General features: G+C 38.2%; 1 protein-coding gene and 1 non-coding gene across 4 annotated transcripts in view; one reads left to right on the top strand and one right to left on the bottom strand.

Moving 5' to 3' along the window:
• LOC138715488 (follicle-stimulating hormone receptor-like) overlaps positions 1 to 20,477 on the bottom strand; it is a 778,322-nt gene that overhangs the window by 44,393 nt on the left and 713,452 nt on the right. For all 3 annotated transcript variants that reach the window (XM_069848450.1, XM_069848451.1, XM_069848452.1), the window contains 2 exons: positions 16,582 to 16,674; positions 3,353 to 3,651 (listed from right to left, as the gene is read on the bottom strand). In XM_069848450.1, coding sequence (XP_069704551.1) covers positions 3,353 to 3,651; positions 16,582 to 16,674 — 392 coding nt within the window. The remainder of the gene's footprint in view (positions 1 to 3,352; positions 3,652 to 16,581; positions 16,675 to 20,477) is intronic.
• On the top strand, positions 11,897 to 11,968 carry TRNAY-AUA (transfer RNA tyrosine (anticodon AUA)). The gene has a single exon. It is a non-coding gene; the product is annotated as a tRNA-Tyr (tRNA).

The following is a 20,477-nucleotide window of genomic DNA, read 5'->3' as shown; positions in this document are numbered from 1 at the left end:
CATTTCACCGGCATTATCACCTTCATCTCATTCAGACGCTAAATAACCTACGCTGTTGATAAAGCGTCGTAAAATAACCTAGTAAAATAAAAAAAAAATAAAAAACTGACAACCTTAGTCGTAGCGTAATTTTCCCACCAGCATACAAGCTGAAGTAGCACAGCCATTGATAAAAGTCTTGTACACAGAATTAGACTGAATTTCTATTCGACAGAATCTTTAATCAATGACTTCTCTGAACATGATAAACAAATCCTAAGCGTTTCCAATGTCACTGAACAATTTCAAAATATTAATTTAAAAACTAAAAAAGGGTCGTAAATGCTGTATCTAGTGATTATTTGCATTTATGTCTACAAAATGAATCTTGGAAAAACATATATGATACTGGTACTATTGATATTAAGAGTAAATGTATTGTATCTTTCACTTAATTTCAGAATCACTTCAGTGGATGTTCTCCATTCAATGTTGTAAAAAAATTAAAAAGTAAAGAAATGTAGATAACGCAGGGACTAAAAAATCTCATGTATTAAAAAGAAGAATCTCTAAGTAATGAGTTGCAATGTAATGATCCTCATGTTCTTAAATACTACAAGAAGTACAGTGTAATTTATCAAAAATTATGAAAGAGGGAAATAGAATACATTTGAATAGAGAAGTACAAAATTCAGATAATGCAATTAAAGCTATTCGGAATATTATTAAAGTTAAACTTGTAGATATTCTAAGAAAGAAAATATTTTTTTCATTAAAATAAGTGATTATAAAGTAGAGGATTCCAAATCTATTGCAAATTCTTTTAACGTCTTATAGTATATGATATAGAAATATTATTGACAACTTAAACATTTAAAATTTTGCAAAAGATACTGCAATTGGTTACTTAACAGTTGCATTTAATAATTAGTATTAATATATGTAATTAGTCAATAACTGCAACATTGCTTTTTCATTCAATCATAACATGAATAAAATTGAATGAACATTAAATTAAACACTATTGGAAACACGTAGACAAAATAGTTAAAATCAACTGAAGGGGCGAGAATGAAATAATCCAAAGCCACACTTTTAACAAAAAGTGTTTTTGCGAGTGCATTTCTTACACATGTGGGAAAGCTACTAATAAAATATTGTAATAATTACTCAGCAAATGTCATAGCCTAAGGGCTCTAAACCTTTGTAAAAGTTTGTCTGTGTGGCTTAGGAATATTTTTTAATTTCATTTTAATTGTTAGTTTTTAATATAAATGCATTTACATTGTATATGTGTGTGTATATAAATGCATTCACTAGATTAGCGTTTATAATATTATAACTTGTAATTTTGTATTGTCTGTGATCATTAACACTTAATCTTAAGACTTTGAAAAACTCTATTTCAACGTTACTTAGCTATTTCAACATTATTTAGACAAAAAAAAGTCGTTGACGTAGACTAAGAATCGAACTCGCTCTCTTCTACACAACAGGCAGAAGTCTTAGCGTCTGAGCTATTGAAACGACACGAAAGCTTTCCTTTCTGTGCAGAGTGTCGATCTAGTAATTTAAATATATTTATATTTTATTTACGTAATATTATCATATTTTTTGCAGTTTTTGAAGTGAATTTCGGAACGATGCTCATAATAAACCAAACAGCCTGAATTTAAGTAACTCAATATTCGTTATCTTGTGTATCAGTGCTCTGGTCCCCGATCATGCGCAGTGTCTTACATCTGAGACTTAGGAATATTCAATCGTCTCATCCTTTTCCAGGGAAACTGTACATTTTTAAAGAAGTGTATTGACCAGTACCAACCAAACGGAGAGTTACACAAATGAATGCTTTTACGGTCTTCATCACCGTTGTGAGGTAAGCCTCTGTACAAACTTTTAACCAAAAATTCCTGTTCGAGCAGAAACCCTTCCCTTGCCAGTGGCGGACTTTGACCACAAGCATCTGACGCAGTCTACACGTTAATGATTTATAGATGGACAATTTACATTTTATTTCACCTTAAATTTTACTGTGCCACAACAAGATAGGAAAGTACGTCACAGTTTGCCACTTTTGATACAACTCGTAAATTGTAGTCTGTTAGTTTCGATCTTTCTTTCGATTTTACAAGTTTTCGTTCAGAAAGCAATTGTTCGGAAATATATTGAATGTAGAGCCAAACATAGCAGCCTAGTCTATATGGAAGCGGCAGGCGACATAAGATAGGACTGTAGATATTTTTTATAGAGAATATTTTAAATAAATCTAAGCTAGTCTGATGTGTTATATGGGTACAATGCAAACATTATGTCCGCACTTATTTCCACCGCTCTTAAATAAAACGTTAGTCCAGTTTTTTGACAATCGTCTTTTGAAAGTAGTCAATGTCTGACACACCTTTACACTGTGTACACTAAAATATACAGTGGGAGGAGACAAGAAGATGCAGAGAACAGAGACGAATGGCGATATATCGTGAATGAGGCTAAAAACCTCTTAGGTTTTGAAATGCCCTAAATTGATTGATTGATTGTTGTTATTATTATTACTACTACTACTATTATTATTAAAGTGGTGAAGAAATAATTATAATTTTCTTCAAGTGTTTTAACAAATAACCATGCCCTGTGAATAACTTAAAGTTTTCTACTCAATAATTTTTCTTGGACACTTAGGAATTATATTTTGTTGTACATTGGGATACTCCCATCCATTATTATTTTAAATTTCGAGAAAATGGTAACCGAGCGGGCTAGCGGAGCGGTAGAGAGTTGGCCTTGCATTCGGGAAGTCCGGGGTTCGATCCCAACGGCCGGCAATCCTAACTGAGGTTTTTCATGGTTTCCTCAGTTATTTCCAGGCAAATGTACCGGGATTGTACCCCTTGAAAGTTCGGCCATGGATGGCGATCCTTCCCTTAATCCTTTCATATGTGTGAGTGAATGCTGTGTACTGTCTTAAATGTTTGTGTTGTATCGGAGGTGACCCTGGCATTCAGCTGATCCCTCATCCGGGGAGGCCCTCCATGTCCTTGTGTGGTCAAAAAAGTATGTATGTGATCCATAGATTAATTCCTCTCCCGACAGGTCGCGGCCCTGTAAGGCCCGGGTGGCGTGGGTCGTGTAAATGAACCTAGAAGGGAGAGGATAAACTGAGAGAAAGAAGAAGAGAAAATGGTATGTTCTTACATCTTAATATTAATTCTTTAACTCCTAAAAATGATCAAGCTGATATCGGGTTTCGTCAGATATTACGTCAACAGCTTTATTACCAGGTAATTATAACCGTTTGTAATCACGGAGAGTTTTCGTGGAGACATTGCATAACTACGGTAAGCCCAGAAGTACTGTCAATAAACTAGCTCGCTACCTGACCGACAGGTTTCCACACATGGCCTGCAGCTGCTCGGTGGGCACTCTGGCGGTGGTCTGGTGGAACAGGCCCTCCATGGACGAGGCGTCCGCGTGCCTCCACTGGGCGCTGTCCTCCTCGGGGAGCGGCGCCTGATCGGAGTGGAAGCCAGGCAAAACCAACCCATGGCCGTCCTCGTACGCCGGCCCCCACGACGCCGTCGACAGGAACGCCTCTCCCCACGAGTCACCCTGTATCACAGTTCTTCGACTGCGTTGTCCGTTGCCATGGCAATTGCGTATTTTTGCGAGGTTTGCCTGCAACACAGAATCGCACATGATACACGAATATTCAGGGTTGGACTTCTATTCACATGGTGAATAAATATTTCTTAACTTCAGTCATTTCTGCATTATATTACTACTGACGTTCCCGTTTATACTTCATTTTCTTGAATTGTTATGCAGGAGATATAAATGTTTGTCATTTAAGCCTACTGTCTGCTTAAGGTATATGTACACCCACAAAACGCAAAAAATGATGAAAAATTTGAATTTTCAAAATATAACTATATTAACCCAGATAAGACTGACGTCCTATATATAGGACGGAACGTTTTATTTTTTTAACATTGCTGTGTAAGATTTTCATAGTCGGCAATCATGATACCATAATCCTTATGTGTTATAAATTGCCTCCAATTTTTTTTTCTTATATTTAGTCTGTCATAGTCATTGTTATTAACATATCTGTGTGAAACGCCCGGTGTCCTATATATAGGACGTCAGTCTTATCTGGGTTAATAGAGAATTTTCTCCCCTTTAATTTGATATAAGAATTTTCGATTTATGCCTTATGGTTTTTCAGATAAGTCTCATTTTCCAAAATGCTCCGTCATCAGCCACGGTCACTTACTTTTGGAGTGCATTACTTTTGGAGTGATCTTCGTAGCAGTCAATCCCCTCGTCCAGCATTGCTTGTAAAATAAACTTCTTCCTAGTCCCGAAATAGATGCATAGATATCTGGGCATGACCATTAGATTGAAAAAACTTTTTTTACATAATGAAGTAATTTATAATCAGAAAACTGTAAATTTGTGTGTCAATGATGTTGTACGTCATTTTAATAAGAGTCCAAAAGTAGAAATTACAATTCTGAGGAGGATGGGCATAAATCCTGGGACAAACACCATCGCAGGATTTGTTGCATCAATGGAAATAGGGACAAAAATGCCAAAAAAAACATTCAACACCTGAAGTTAAAACAAGGCGGAGGTATTTGAGAGGCAGAAAGAAGCTGAAACTGGACCGACATGAAGCTGCTTAAGTGGTGACATATGATGATGGAGTCTTCTAGGCTCTGAAAGTTTGTGGCTGTAAATAGTAATTTTAGAATATTTAATTCTTTCAAACATGATATCTCAGTCAAATATGGTGATACCAAGAAGATATTGGTGTCATTTTGGAGCTTGAAATGTCCCCCAGTGCCTGAAAATGAGTAAAATAACATTAATATAATTAATAATTATTTATGGATTTTTACATGATTTATGCAACATAAAATATTGTAAGTTACATATATGGTAATATTTAATTAATGTAAAAAAATAAAAAATAGCTCTATGTCAGGTACTAAAGAATAGTTTTAGCTATAAAACAGTGAAAAAACTGTGGCTCTATCTTAAAAACTGCATGAGCTATCATGTTTCAAGTTGCACGTCAAAATTATAAACAACATAATTTTTAAAAACAATTTAGACATAATTTCAAGGGAACTGTTCACTTCATTCTCTTTCTGGTACCATTCTCAATTGTATAAACATTTTACAGAGCAAAATTATACAAAATAAATTTTTTTGTATGTAAAGGTGTGCATATACCTTAAGCAAAGAGGTAAACCTCTGTGTTTTGCAGTACACATGAAGGACATTTATTTTGTAATCACAGAAAATATGACATCCAACTTCATTTATGGATTGCTAAGGTGACGGTAAAGATATAGAAAGGTATCCCTTAGATTCCATAAAGGCTTATGAGGGCATGGAGATAGGGCTTCATACTTTCATGACCTCGGCAGTAGAATGGTGTGGTACGGTTGGCACCATGCCCAGACCTCCTTTTACTCCCGAGAAAGACTGAGTGCTGAATTTCGAAGGAGGCAAAGTGGAACCCGAGGCCGTTCTGGAAGTTTAGCAACGAGAAAAAACGCGTCACTATCCGGGATTGAACCACTGGTTGAGTAGATGTACGCTATGTAATTATTTTTCCTCAGACTCACATATTATGTAACTTAATGTGGATATTAGTGTACTGAAAACATATCTAATAATATTGTGACTTATTTCATACAACAAAGTTACTTTTATTCGCAACAATAATGACTTTCTATAACTGAATTTAAACACTCCCGCCAACAATGGGTATCTCACTCCACACAGCAACACAGTTTTCGTTATTGCACTCCACAGACGACAATTCACTTGGATTATTGAGGATAAGGATGTACTGCTAATCTCAACTAATGTTCACAAAGCACTATTTACAAAACAGAACTGTCAGTTCACAGTTCGTTGCCTTAGCTAGTTCTTCTAGCTCATTCACTCAAGTTCACAGTATATCGAACCCAAGACTTCCAGAGACAGTCCACTGCACTCGAACTCAAGACTTCAGGATATGCCGCACTCGCCTGGTCGCTATCACAGTTGCTGTCCTCCTCAAGTCGAACCCAGGTCTCGAAGGCTGGCTTCCTTGACGTTCACTGCTGCTTTACAAGACCGACTGGTTTGTTGTCCAAACTAAAACTGGCTGTGTCCTCCTTCGCATCTCCTATTTATCACTAAACCATAGTTTCCAGAAAGTACTGTTTCTAGTGTCTTCGGGAATAATCTGTTACTGGAGACGTCTCGAGTTTTTCCACTACCGCCGCAGTCGGCCTCCTTCCCCTCTCGGGATGCAGACGCTCCCCTTACGTCCGTCCCCTCCAGACCCGCGCGGCTGCAGCCTCCTTACCCTTCTCCGCACCGCCTGTCTTCTCGCGCTCCAGCCCTCCCTTCTGTGGGACGCGTGATCGACTCCAGAGGCAGCTGTCACAATATTTTTCATTCATGAAAATCTTTATTTCGAACTGAGAAGTATTCAAAGGTAGTGTACTGTATAAGCGATTTGTAATGAGATTCTGAAGGCTCTGAAAGCAAGAGGGAAGTTGTAATGCAGGATTCTAATATGAACACTGAGTCATGGGTTCAAAGACGATCTTTCTCAGCATAAAAAGGGAAACTAATCGCTTCAGAGAGAGCGTCCCCACTCCCCGGGTCGTTCCGCAATCTCTCCTGACTTTTCAATTGCCTGTAGCAAGAAACGATTTATCGAAGGATATTTGCTAATTCGTTAACAGAGAAGTCAAATTTCTATAGAAAACACCCCTCTTTTTATATTTGGGTCATTTGCAAAAATTGTAAACAAATGGACGATTGAGAACGTTAAAATTAAAGTACTATTTAGAGCATATTATGCATCTATTAATATAGTGCAATGTCTCTGCAATAGTAATCAGCCACTGTACACTCACCTTGCTTTAAAGCACTGTTTTGAATGATGTAACAGACATGACATGAAGTAACATATCTGACAGGTAACAGACATGACAAAGCAAACAAGCACGTGCGAATCTAAAATGTTCTTGCTTAAAAATCTTCAAAATAGCAACTTAACTACTGGACACGTGTACTATTATGCCCTCTTGATCTTGAATTTATATGTTGTTATTTGTGGAAAACACAACACAAACAGATCTGACAGAGTAAAAATGCACGCCTAGACTAAAACACAAAGCAAGAGTTTGACACACAAACTCGCCAAATTAAAATGAGTGAACATAGCAGTACATTAGGTCTTTGTGCATCATCTTGGCTTGTGCTGACATCTGTGGGATTTCTTTTTCAACTGTGTATCCATAGGAACAGAATAGTATAACAGACCTGACTGACTTACTGGACTAGAGTAATTATGTAATCATATTTAAGGAAATATAAACTCAGACATAAATGAAGAAGTTTTGATAATATCAAATGTTTCTTTAATTTTTTCTCAATTACATTATTAAACAAACCTTTATCTGTACATAATCGTGCTCCATTTTAAAAACTTAACTAATATGGACACAGCATTTTAGCTGTTACTATGATAGTTTTATTTTATTCTCGTGAAATATTTCACATGAAGGAAATAATTCTTGTGACGTTTACTACAGAGTGATTTATATAGAACTGACACATTTCTTTCATTAATTGTTTCAAAACGAATTGTGCTAGCGACAATTTATTATACCTAAAATGTAGAGGAATTTTGGGAGATTATTTACCTCTATAGAAAATGTTGAAAATGTCCTCCATCCTGCATAAGGCACAACTCAACACGTCGTTCCATGTTACTGGCCACTCGTTGGAGGACTCTGTTGTCAATAGCTTGAATCTCCTGTGTGATCTTGTGCTTCAGATCGTTCAATGTCTGGGGACGTGTGGCGTAAACCCTGTCTTTTAAGTAACCCCATAGAAAGAAGTCCGGCGTTGTCAAATCCGGAGACCTCGTGGCCACAGGTTCCTGGAAATTATTCGGTCGTCAAATAAACTTGCAATTAGTTCCATGGATTCATTTGATGTATGGCATGTAGCGCCATCTTGCTGAAAAAATCCTTGACTCAGCTCTACATCGTCCAGTTGCTCAACAAACTCAAAGACAAACGTCTTAATGATTTTTTGGGTGACTGCTCCAGTCGTGCTCTTACGTCAACAACAACCGTGGGAAGCCTAGATGAACGATGCTTGCCCTTTTCACTCACCAGAGATCCAGTTGTTTCCAATTTGTTTACCAGTCCCAGTATTGTGTTTCTTTTGGGAGGATTGCGAACACCAAATTCTCTCTGGTATGCCCTTTGAGTAGCTGTAATTGAATTCGTAATCCAGTATTGCTTCACAAGGAAGAGTCGTTGATTTAATATGTACTGCATTTTCACGTTGACACAAAATGTCGAAAACAGCTGACAACAATAGGAATAAAACATAAACATCTGCGCATCTAGTGCTGCCAACAATAGGAATAAAACATAAACATCTGCGCATCTAGTGACAAGGAATCGAAACTCCAGAACATTCTACTTAATTTGGTGCTAAAATTGGGTCATTGAATGAATTTCCAACGGAATAATTAAAGAAAGAAATGTGTCAGTTCTATATAAATCACTCTGTACATTAGTATTGAAACTACTCACTGTTAGAAGTTTATAACTATATCGTTATAAATGCAATAATGGGAAGGGTAAGAATTGATGGACATCATTTGTTATACTAATTCTGCAAATGACCCATTTTCGTAATGATTGGAATCATTTTTCAAAGTAACAGCAGGCCCACCATATGTGATGAACTAAAACAAAACTTTGTGAATTTCTCTTTCTATCTGTTGGATTTTTAGTATCTAAGTTTCATTAAACGTAAGTTACACGTGTTGGAAACCGGAAAGCTCAATGGTGTGGGCCCCGTATTTGTGGATCAATCAGGGTTGCATTAATGTTGGAAATTAATTCGTAAGCTTTGCTGCTGGATCCTGAGCCTTAACAAGAGGACATGGAGAGTAGGACGTGTCTAAAGAACGGAAGGACAGTTATAAATAGAGCCCAGCGTTGGTCAACGACCCATGGAACCTAAAATTAAACTCATTTTGAATTTCAATTAATATTTGCACATAATCGTTCAACATGGATTCATCACGAGCAGTTTCTATCGTCGGAAAGTGAGTCATATTAGACCTACCTTCCCGAAACTTACTTACAAAAAGTGTAAGTTTACGACTGAAATCCCGTAATTTATTCAACATATCAACAATGAGCTGGCCTTTTCCCTGAAGAGAGATATTTAAATTGTTGAAGATTATTAAATTCTAACTTACCCTACCTCATATAATAATACAACTTTCAACTCTTGAACCCTTTTATTGCGATCTTCACCAACAAAACCATCGTACCTGTATGTGAGGACTAGTAATGACGCAAACTTTTGTGGGACATAAAGCACTGAGTATTGAGTCTAGCTGCTGTAGAAAAATACTCATTTTTCCATGCAATACTGAAAGAATTTGCCTGTTGATCACTTTTCCGTCGTTTAGATTCCTCCATTACGTAGCCGTAGATAGGCAAAGTGAAATAGCTACTGATAATACACACTAAACCAGGTAGCTGTGTGGACTATCCTCTACCTAGCAGGCCTACATCATTCCGACATACCGTTCCGGCGAGCTGTTAGACGACTCTCCCGCTGCTCAATGAGCACCGTTTGTGCAAGCCTGCTGTAGACTAAAGGGAAGTGTGGAGCGGGGAAGCGACCAATCCAGTGCGATGTGGAAGGACGGTGCGAGAGGGGGAAAGTATTGTTACAATGTTGTCGCAGTCGCGTGTGCCTAAAGCTGAGTTTATATCTGCAGAAACATGAAACAGAGAGGTTCACATGTTCGGGTCTGGCCTGAGTATGCTCCTCATCTTAGATTCAGTATTACCAGTACCTTCTGTATTACACGCTTACTACGAGAAAGTGAATTGATAAGAGCTGGAAAAGCGATTTTTAAAAATAAAGAGAATTATCAGATTTATATTACACAAGACTCTCATTCAATCATGAACACATGGAAAAACTATTTTGGGCAACTACTAAATATACATAGGCCAAATACAAATTATTCGGACGAAATTCAAATACAAACTGCTGAACCATTTATACCCGAACCCACACTTTCAGAAGTCAAAATTGCGATAGAAAACTGAAAAAGTACAAGTCTCCAGGTATCGATCAAATTCCAGCAGAATTAATACAAGAGGGTGGAAGCGCATTATCTAGCGAAATTTATAAACTTGTACTTGCTATTTGGGAAAAGGAAATTGTACCAGAACAATGGAAGGAGTCTATAATTGTACATATTTTCAAGAAGGGGGACAAGACTAACTGTGAAGCTTCCGAGGACGTGCTGATGTAGTACAAAAATTTTGTCCGATACTCTTTCGAGAAGATTAACTCCGTACGTAAATGAAATTATTGGGGATCATCAATGTGGTTTTAGGCGTAATAGATCGACTATTGAACAGATTTTTTTGTATTCCGCACATATTGGAGAAAAAATGGGAGTATAAGGGTACAGTACATCAGTTATTCATAGAGTTCAAAAAGACATATGACTCGGTTAAGAGAGAAGTTTGATATACTATTCTTATTGAATTTGGAATTTGGTATTCCCAAGAAACTAGTTCGATTAATTAAAATGTGTCTCGGTGAAATTTACAGCAGAGTCCCTATAGGCCAGTTTCTATCTGATGCTTTTCCAATTCACTGCGGGCTAAAGTAAGGAGTTGCACTATCATCTTTACTTTTTAACTTTTCTCTAGAATATGCCATTAGGAAAGTTCAGGATAACACACAGGATTTGAAATTGAACGGGTTACATCAACTTCTTGTCTATGCGGATGACGTGAATATCGTACGACAAAATCCACAAACGATTCGGGAAAACACGGAAATTTTACTAGGGGAGAGATTTGGAAGTAAATCCCGAAAAGACAAATTATATGATTATGTCTCTTGACCTGAATATTGTACGAAATGGAAATACAAAAATTGGAAATTTATCAAATATCTTGGAGCAACAGTAACAAATATAAATGATACTCGGGAGGAAATTAAACACAGAATAAATATGGGAAATGCCTGTTATTATTCGGTTGAGAAGCTTTTATCATCCAGTCTGCTGTCAAAAAATCAAAAAGTTAGAATTTATAAAACAGTTACATTACCGGTTGTTCTGTATGGTTGTGAAACTTGGACTCTCACTTTGAGAGAGGAACATAGGTGAAGGGTGTTTGAGAATAAGGTGCTTAGGAAAATATTTGGGGCTAAGAGGGATGAAATTACAGGAGAATGGAGAAAGTGCAGGCATTGTATTCTTCACCTGACAAAATTAGGAACATTAAATCGAGACGTTTGAGGTGGGCTGGGCATGTAGCACGTATGGGCGAATCCAGACATGCATATAGAGTGTTAGTTGGGAGGCCAGAGGAAAAAAGACCTTTAGGGAAGCCGAGACCTAGATGTGAGGACAATATTAAAATGGATTTAAGGGAGGTGGGATATGATGATAGAGAGTGAATTAATCTTGCACAGGATAGGGACCAATGGCGGGCTTATGTGAGGGCAGCGATGAACCTGCGTGTTCCTTAAAAGCCATTTGTAAGTTGTATATTACACAAGACAGTTGCTCACCTTACTCCAGCTCAAGCACCTGAGCAAGGCTGCGCTCTCCTCATCTTCACCTGAGCTATAGTGTTGCTTCCGACTTGCTTCCATAGTCACTGAATGCACGATTGCCACGTCTTCCTATCATAAATTATTTCAATGTACCGAAGTACATATGATATTTCCATGCTGATATTCTGCGTCATCATTCGATGAAAGAGTAATGGAACGGAGAGGGAATCCAAGAGTTGGAACTCAATCAGAGACAATTCTGTTCGACGCCGGGGTTGTATCCGGTGTGGCTTAGTGGATAAAGCATCAGCACATAGAGCTGAAAACCCGGGTTCAAATCCCGGCGCCGGAGAGAATTTTTCTCCGTTCCATTACTCTTTCATCGAATGATGACGCAGAATATCTGCATGGAAATATCATATGTACTTCGGTACATTGAAATAATATATGATATGCGTAAATCACGAAGTGATTTAAGACGGCGCTTATTCCGTCGGATCCCGGCCAACTAGTCACTCATAACGAGTGCACCTCAGCACATGTGTGGACTTCGGTCCTATGTTCATAGACATCTATGACGTAGTGCAGAGGGCGGCCACTAGAGGGAACACAAGAGTTGGAACTCAATCAGGGACAATTCTGTTCGACGCCCGGGTTGTATCCGGTGTGGCTTAGTGGATAAAGCATCAGGACGTAGAGCTAAAAACACGGGTTAAAGTCCCGGCGCCGGAGAGAATTTCTCTCCATTCCATTACTCTTTCCTATCATAAATTCTGTTACCGATCTTCAATGGAATTACTCTTAAACCGTCTATGTTATGCAACAAACCAATAAAGGGCACATATGTGGACATTTCCGAAATATTACTTTCTTCAGGAAGTAGGAAAAACTGCATCGAGCCTTCAATTTATCCTAAGGTGAACGACAATTTTATACGTAGTGCATGTTACGTCCATTGTTATAATAATAATAATAATAATAATAATAATAATAATAATAATAATAATAATAATAATAATAATAATAATAATAATAATATTAATCATTTTCTGTATATTCTATAGGAAAAAATATTTTGGAACTGTTCGATTTCGTTTGGAAATATGAGGGAAATGTTCATTTTTCTTCGAAAAAAGCCATTTGACATTTACAAGTCACTTACATCAACTCTATCATAGAGTAACGAATAGGTTGTAACAGTACAATCTTCCAGCAATAGGGATCCAGAGCACATAGGCCCTACATCACCAAATATATACATATATTTTAATTAAATTTTGAATTATAACGGAGAAATATATTCCCCAGAACTCTGCTGTGGGAAAATGGCAGCCTGACCGTTGCTTACTACATAATCACCCGGCTATGGACTGAAAGGTCCGGGGTTCGATCCCTGGTGGTGACAGGATTTTTTCTCGTTGCCAAACTTTCAGAACGGCCCCAAGGTTCACTCAGACTTCTATAAAATTGAGTACCGGGTCTTTCCCGGGGGTAAAAGGCGGTCAGAGCGTGGTGCCGACCACACCACCTCATTCTAGTGTCGAGGTCATGGAAAGCATGGGGCTCTACCTCCATGCCCCCCAAGTGCCTTCATGGCATGTTACGGGGATACCTTTATCTTTTTTACAATAACACTTTTACAATAATTTCAATTAAAGAAAAATATTTAGCTCAACTATGTGAATGCACATTGCATGAAAATAAAAAAAAAATAAGAATTGAATAGCTTATTTCCCTAGATATCCTTCACTTTAATTCTACTGTATCATGGAACATTAATAATATATATTACAGCACTTCTGCAATAGTTTCAAAGAGTAAAAAGATATTATCACTCTTGCACATGGAAGTGAAAGTGACCGATTTTTAATGGATTTTTAGTGGGTTATTTTACGACGCTTTATCAACAGCTTAGGTTATTTAGCGTCTGAATGAGATGAAGGTGATAATACCGGTGAAATGAGTCCGGGGTCCAAAACCGAAAGTTACCCAGCATTTGGTCATATTGGGTTGAGGGAAAACCCCGGAAAAAACCTCAACCAGTTAACTTGCCATGACCGGGAATCGAATCCGGGCCACCTGGTTTCGCGGCTAGACGCTCTAACCGTTACTCCACAGGTGTGGACTTTTTTAATGGATTGGTAATTGCAACACATGTAGAATGTTGGAAATATCCGTAAGACAATGAAAATATCGGTATTAGTAGTCTATGACAGAGTTTCTCAAACTATGGTACCCGGACCACCTGTGGTCCTCGAGGTCTGTCCTTATGGTGCTTCAAAAAAGACAGAAGAAAGAATAAAATTCGAACGAATTGCGTATCACACTGTAGCTAAAATCTCAGAGTTTGGAAATGACACATGGCAATCGAATTTCACTTTTTCTCCCAGTACTGACATTTTATGAAATTTATTACCCTACCCGTCTATCGACTTCCAACTATATTCTCAGCAACAAAAGAGGGATTTAAAGAACTATATAGTGGTGTTTTTCGACATCTTTTCCCTGCACCTCTGGCGCCGCGCCTGTAACCCAGAGGGACCACCCGTATTCATAACAGAGGACCAAAATACCGAATCTTAATTCAATTTTAAAATCTAAGTATACTCGCATTAAAATATGCTACGAAAATTATACATTTGCTTTCGAAGGGAACAAGCGTAAGGTGGTCCGCGGAACTGTTCTGATTTTAAAAAGTGGTCCCCACTTCAAAAAAAGTTTGAGAAACGCTGGTCTATGATGAGGAATTACCTGGTTTTCATTGAAAATTCTGATTTTATCATACTGTTTCTCATGGACATGACCGAGTTAGAATAAAAACAGTAGGCCTATATATTCAGAAAGATGCCTCTCTAAAAGTACCGAAACCGTAGCAAACTTTTTTTTCCCCGGTGGAAATGACCACTTTTGTTCGCAACCTCCACATTTGTTGATATTTGTTCTACAAAATCTCCCGACATCACCTACCTAACGCTTCCCGTTTTTCTAGAATACACATTCCAAAATTCAACTATACTTGTTTTTTTTTTTTTTTTTTTTTTTTGAAAGATGGGACATGACAGGAGCGTTGAAATCGGAAAATCAACTGAATGTCACATAGCGTGGTAGGGCTGTTGCTATGGTAATAGCGGTTGAGTTGCAAAACTTACAGTTCCCACGTGGCGAGTGCTTAATAGCTTCCTTGGCAACATTTATTGTGCACACAATGTTAGCATTGGTACCTTTCGTCTTTGATTCTCTGTCGATTTTTGTATTGTTTTCTTACCTTCGCATCAATTGTCAATGAATGTTTTAACGTCAGCCATCTTAACGACAATTGCTAGCTTCTATCAGCTGGCAGCGTGGTAGTCCACATTGGCAAAATGGCACTGTAGTTCCAAGCTCGGCCGCTTAACTGTCATATCCCATCTTTCAAAAAAAGAAGTATAAAATACTGCTGTTCTCAAAACTCGTTCACAACTGTTTAACTCAGTGCCCTGACCATCTCTTTACAGGGTGTTTAAAAAATACGGGGCATAATTTCAGGTATGTATTTCCCACATGTAGACAATCAAAATAGTTCATTACAACATGTGTCCGGAAATGCTTCATTCCCGAGTTATGACCTTCACAACATTGAAATTCACCGGAACGTTTTTTCTTTCCGCAGGTCGTTGTCATTACAGAAGATGTTCAAAATGTCCACCTCCTGCTTGAATACAGACCTCACATCGATGTCTCATTGACCTGCGACCACGATCCCAAATTTCAGGAGTATTGCGTATGTCCTCAGAACATGCCACAATTCGATTCCGAAGGGATTCCAAATCAGGCACCGGAGACGAATAAACCAATGATTTTAAATGGCCTCAAAGTAGAAATCGGGAGGGATCAGATCAGGTGAGCGTGGAGGCCAAGCAATTGGGCCACCTCTACCTATCCATCGATCAGGAAACCTTCGAACCAAGTACCGGCGAGCCGTACGACTGAAGTGTGCAGGAGCGCCATCGTGCAAGAAGTGAATGTGTTGACGATTGATCAGTGCAGTGTCTTCTAAAACATGAGGTAGGTATGGTGTTTTCCAGGAAGTTTGTGTACGCCTGCCCCGTAAGTCTGTTTACAAGTACATGGGGTCCAACTAATGATACCGGCCCACATGTTGAGGGAGAAGCACACCTGGTGATGAGATGGAACAGTTGTACGTGGGTTTTCATACGCCCATACATGCTGATTGTGGAAATTTGTTATGCCATCTCGTGTGAACTGAACTTCAGCTGTAAATAATACTAAGGCAGGAAAGTTCGGATTTACACCACACTGCTGCAAGAACCACTGACAGAACCTAACTCGTGCATGGTAATCTGCTGGTGACAGGGCCTGTACACGTTGCAAATGATAAGGATACAATTGATACTATTTCAACAGTCTCCAGACAGTCGTATGAGGAACAGTGACTTGCAACGCTACCCTTCGTGTGCTGATAGAAGGAGTCATGTTCACAGCCTCCAGAATCTCCTCCTGTACTCTTGGAGATTTAAATTTTCCATATTCGCACAGACGGTAATGGAGACGTACAAATGTCTTCCGATCTGGACATTGTCGCTGTGGGTACCTCTCGTGGTATAAACGACGAGTCAGCGCAGCATTGCCGTCCGCCTTACCGTACATGAAGTCTATCTCTGCCAGCTCTTGATTTGAATACATGTCGTACAGTCTAACGCCTACACGACACTGAATGTAACCTTCGCCTCGGAATGAACTGTCAAGAGTGCCCTCTTAATGTCTCCTTTGACGGCAACGACCTGCGGAAAGAAAAACGTTCCGGTGAATTTCAATGTTGTGAAGGCCATAACTCGGAAATAAAGCATTTCCGGACACATGTTGTAATGAACTATTTTGATTGTCTACATGTGGGAAATACATACCTGAAATTATGCCCCGTATTTTTTAAATACCATGAATTGCTCCATAGCTGCAGCTCCTTACCTGGTGCAAGGCATGCTGTCTGGGGTCGTGACGTGCCGGGAACTTGAAGGCGCAGCAATGGAATGAGTACGTGAGCCAGGCCTCCTTCAGATGCTGCAACATGCAAATGACTCATTAAACAGCGTTCACTGTGACTTGGCGGGAGATTCAGACCGCCTCACAGTGACACATTTTCCGTATTTTCTGGCCAAAACCGCCAAAAGAGGATTCACTACTCGGAAAGACTTAAGAAAGGATGTAAATTTGAAGAGTGGAAAAAAAAATCACATTTATTGAATATTTAAATCCGGAATCCTTTCTAATTCGGTCTCAACAATAAACTATTAATCTTATTCTTAAGAATCAGAACATACCATTATTCTGAATCATTCACAATCTACACCTATCGAATGTGAAATCTTCTTCCTACCGATATTAGAATCTATCGGACGCTGTCTTTCAAAATTAAAATTCACCAGGGGCGAATGCTAGTCACGAAAGTTAGGCTTGCTCTTTTATTCATAGGGGAAGATGGGAGGATATAATAATTCATAATTAATAAAAATAATCAAACTCATATAAATAATTTATTTTATAATTATAAAATCATTATGAGTCATGGTTCACATTCACTTATCAGATGTAGAAGTTCGATATAATATAACAAACATGGCCAACAAAACAGTTTATTTAGTTTCTTTCGACCCTGCCAACCACTGCACATTGTTGTATTGAGCTGCACAGAACGAGCGCACATATTCTCTATAATGTCTGTCTTCTCTTGAATAGTCCTTCGGGAAAATGGATTTAATAATAAGGTTTCAATGACACACAATTCCGAACTCATTGCAATACTTCAAATTAATGTTTAAGAATTAATAATACATGCAGCAGCTAACATATGCATTCCGCTCATACAATTATATTGCACTCGCAATCACAGCACATTCCCGCTGTCAATACTGCTCTGTGTAACGTTAAATAGTCGTTGGGGTAGCTCTCGGACCAGAGCTTCAAACAACACATAACAGAAGCATGTGCGCCTAGGACGACTAAGGAGGAAGGCACTTGCGCGCGCATCATACTCTCGCTATTTCTACGTCTTTCCTGTAGCTCCGAGAAACGAGCAAGCGTTGCGATACTTGCGGTGTGCAACCTGCGGATGGTATTACGCCTATACAGTATTCCAAAAATCAAAATAAATTTTAATGTACGTAACGCCATTTTGAGAAATACACATTCTACGAAAATATTGGGCTTGCGCAGCAAGCATAGCATGCCCTGAGAAATCGCCCCTGAAATTCACAATTGACTTTCTCAACAGGTATAGCAAATTACATTCATTCTTAAAATATAATACTTACACATAAGCATAGACTGGAACTTTGGCAGAATGCCTTTTTAAATGTGTTAAATTTATCCTCTTTTTGAAAGTAAATCTTTACGAATTATAGCTTTGTGATTAAAACATCACAGTTTTATGTTGCCCTTTTCTGCCTTTTTTAACATAAATGCCTAATTTACAAAATTAATGCTTTTTTGTCTTTATTTGATTATTTATCTACTATTTATTCATTTATTGTTAAAAATTGCTTACAGGCATATTTTTATTTATTTCTATAACCGCTACAATCAAAGTAAATTCACCGAATGTAGATTATTGTCTTCAGTCAGTTCATATTCTCTTTGCAACAATGAGTGCTGCCGTGCAAAAATGTATAACAGTAAGCGTTTTAATTATCGCTTGTGTTTATTTGACAAGGCAACAATGAGTGCGGGTCTAACGTTATTTTTAACGGTTATTTTTCTTTTAGTTTTCATTGCGACGTTGTTATAGCTAGCTAAATATTTCATATCGCAACATATCAGTACAACCAAACACAAAAATGCACTTTCCAAGGCTACTGGGAAGAAGATTTCTTTGTTTCCAACAATAACTGCAATATCAGATCGAAAATCTCAATTTGCATTCGACTTCGACGGCACCATCGAATAACATTGTAACTGACATTTTGAAGAATTTGAGTTTTAAGCGTAGACCTGAACTTCTTATAACAGACTATCTGTGGTAAAATTATGATTAAAATCGGTTGGATTGTTGGGCAGTAATCGCGCAATATTAAAATATTGTAACCAACAATGATATATTTTATACGTAGAATAATATTGTATGTCACGAATTTTTTAAGTGTGTATTTTCGCAATAATGTTCCGTTAAAACTATTGCAAGTCACATACCATAGTTTTCATTGTAGGAAATGAAGGAACAGTTAAAGCAGTATATACAGTTTTAAAGTATTATATCTGCTTGGGGCTCCGAGCCTTGGAGACTATCGTGTGAAAAGGGAGCCTGGATGGCCCACCTGTCAGCATCTGATTCACGAATGTAACCTAGGCCCTTGTCAGACTTGGACAATCATCGCTCACAGTGGCCCAATGTAAGGGTGGCCGCGACATGCGAAAGTAACGGTATTGTCCCGTTCAAATACATTTAATTTAAATTAAATTTAATAATTTTGTTTAAGTTATATTACAAAGAGGGGGAATGTCGCTAAAAAGACGCCTATGTACCCAATGGTGTTTTCTAAACTCCAAACGCTCCATAATAATAATCCTCAGTGTTTTGAGAATCAGAGGCGATATGACTCTTTGAATTTTTAACTGCAGACAATTACAGCCTCCTCATTCTTACATATTTTCAATGGCAGAATATTCGGAAAATATGATTATATACATTGTTGACTTTCTTGTTAAATAACACTGGTCAACAGTGATTTTGTTAAATGTAAAATTTCTTCTGCTTATTATATAATTTCATATGCTGATTCCAAAAATGAAGTCAGAATTTTTCTACCACCCACCATTTTTGTTGTTGTAATTTTAGAAAAATTGATTTATTTTTATTGCTATACAGGTACTGTCTTCGCGCTACGAGTTGGCGCGGGGAGTAGATAGGCGGGACGGGGGAACTGTACGCTACACTCTGACCTGAAAACTTCGTCCACTAACTTGGCTACAAGGGAACGGAGTCAGACATAAAAGATTCCGCATCTTCGGTGCTGTCGCTATGTCTATCATTATCACATTTTTTCAAAATTTCTGGAGTATGATCTGTCCATGATAATCGTCTGTTTATGTTCCAGCCGTGTATATTAATTCGAATCTCTCAACAAAGCCATTAGCCCCACCGCCCCCATCCTGATGAACAACAACGAGTGTTCTGGACTCATTTACGGTAGTCAAAACTCCCGTAACATTTTTATCGTGCCAGAACTTGGGAAACGTTAAATTGGTAGGCCTATCTGTCCGCATTTCGTCCAGATACAAAATCGGTTTTTCCACTTTCCTAAGCTTTCATATTTGCTGTAGATATCTTCACGTATTCTAATTTACAGTGTTTTCCTCAATTTTTTTTTTTTTTTTTGCTGCACACTTCTTCCACCTGAAATCCTTTTTCTTCAGTATTCGTCTTAATGTTGTCTTTCATTTCAAATCAATTTTCTCTTGTAAAAGGGTAGACGTTTGTTGCAGCTTGGTACTATTTTTTTACTTGTTATTTAACGACACTGTAATAACTACTAGCTTCTTCAGGGTCGATTGAATTGATGATGGCGAGATGGTATTTGGCGAAATGAAACCAAGGATTCGCCATAGATTACCTGACATTCACCTACTGCTTGGGAAAACCTCGGAAAAAACCCAACCAGGTAGTCAGCGCAAACGGGAATCGAACTCACTCCCGAGCACAACTGCAGATCAGCAGGCAAACGCGCTACCTCCTGAGCTACGCCGGTGGCCCTCTTTTTCAGATAAAAATTCTCAATTATATCTTTTTTGTCAATCTCCCGTCGAAGTCATCTTCATTTGCGTTTCGGTATTCTGGACGTTTACATTTTTTTTCTCCCTCAGGTGTCGAC

Source organism: Periplaneta americana, chromosome 15 (assembly GCF_040183065.1).
Source record: "Periplaneta americana isolate PAMFEO1 chromosome 15, P.americana_PAMFEO1_priV1, whole genome shotgun sequence".
In the NCBI taxonomy this organism is placed as follows: Eukaryota; Metazoa; Arthropoda; class Insecta; order Blattodea; family Blattidae; genus Periplaneta; species Periplaneta americana.
Note: the sequence above shows the minus strand (reverse complement) of the source record. Positions and strands in the feature narration are given on the sequence as shown.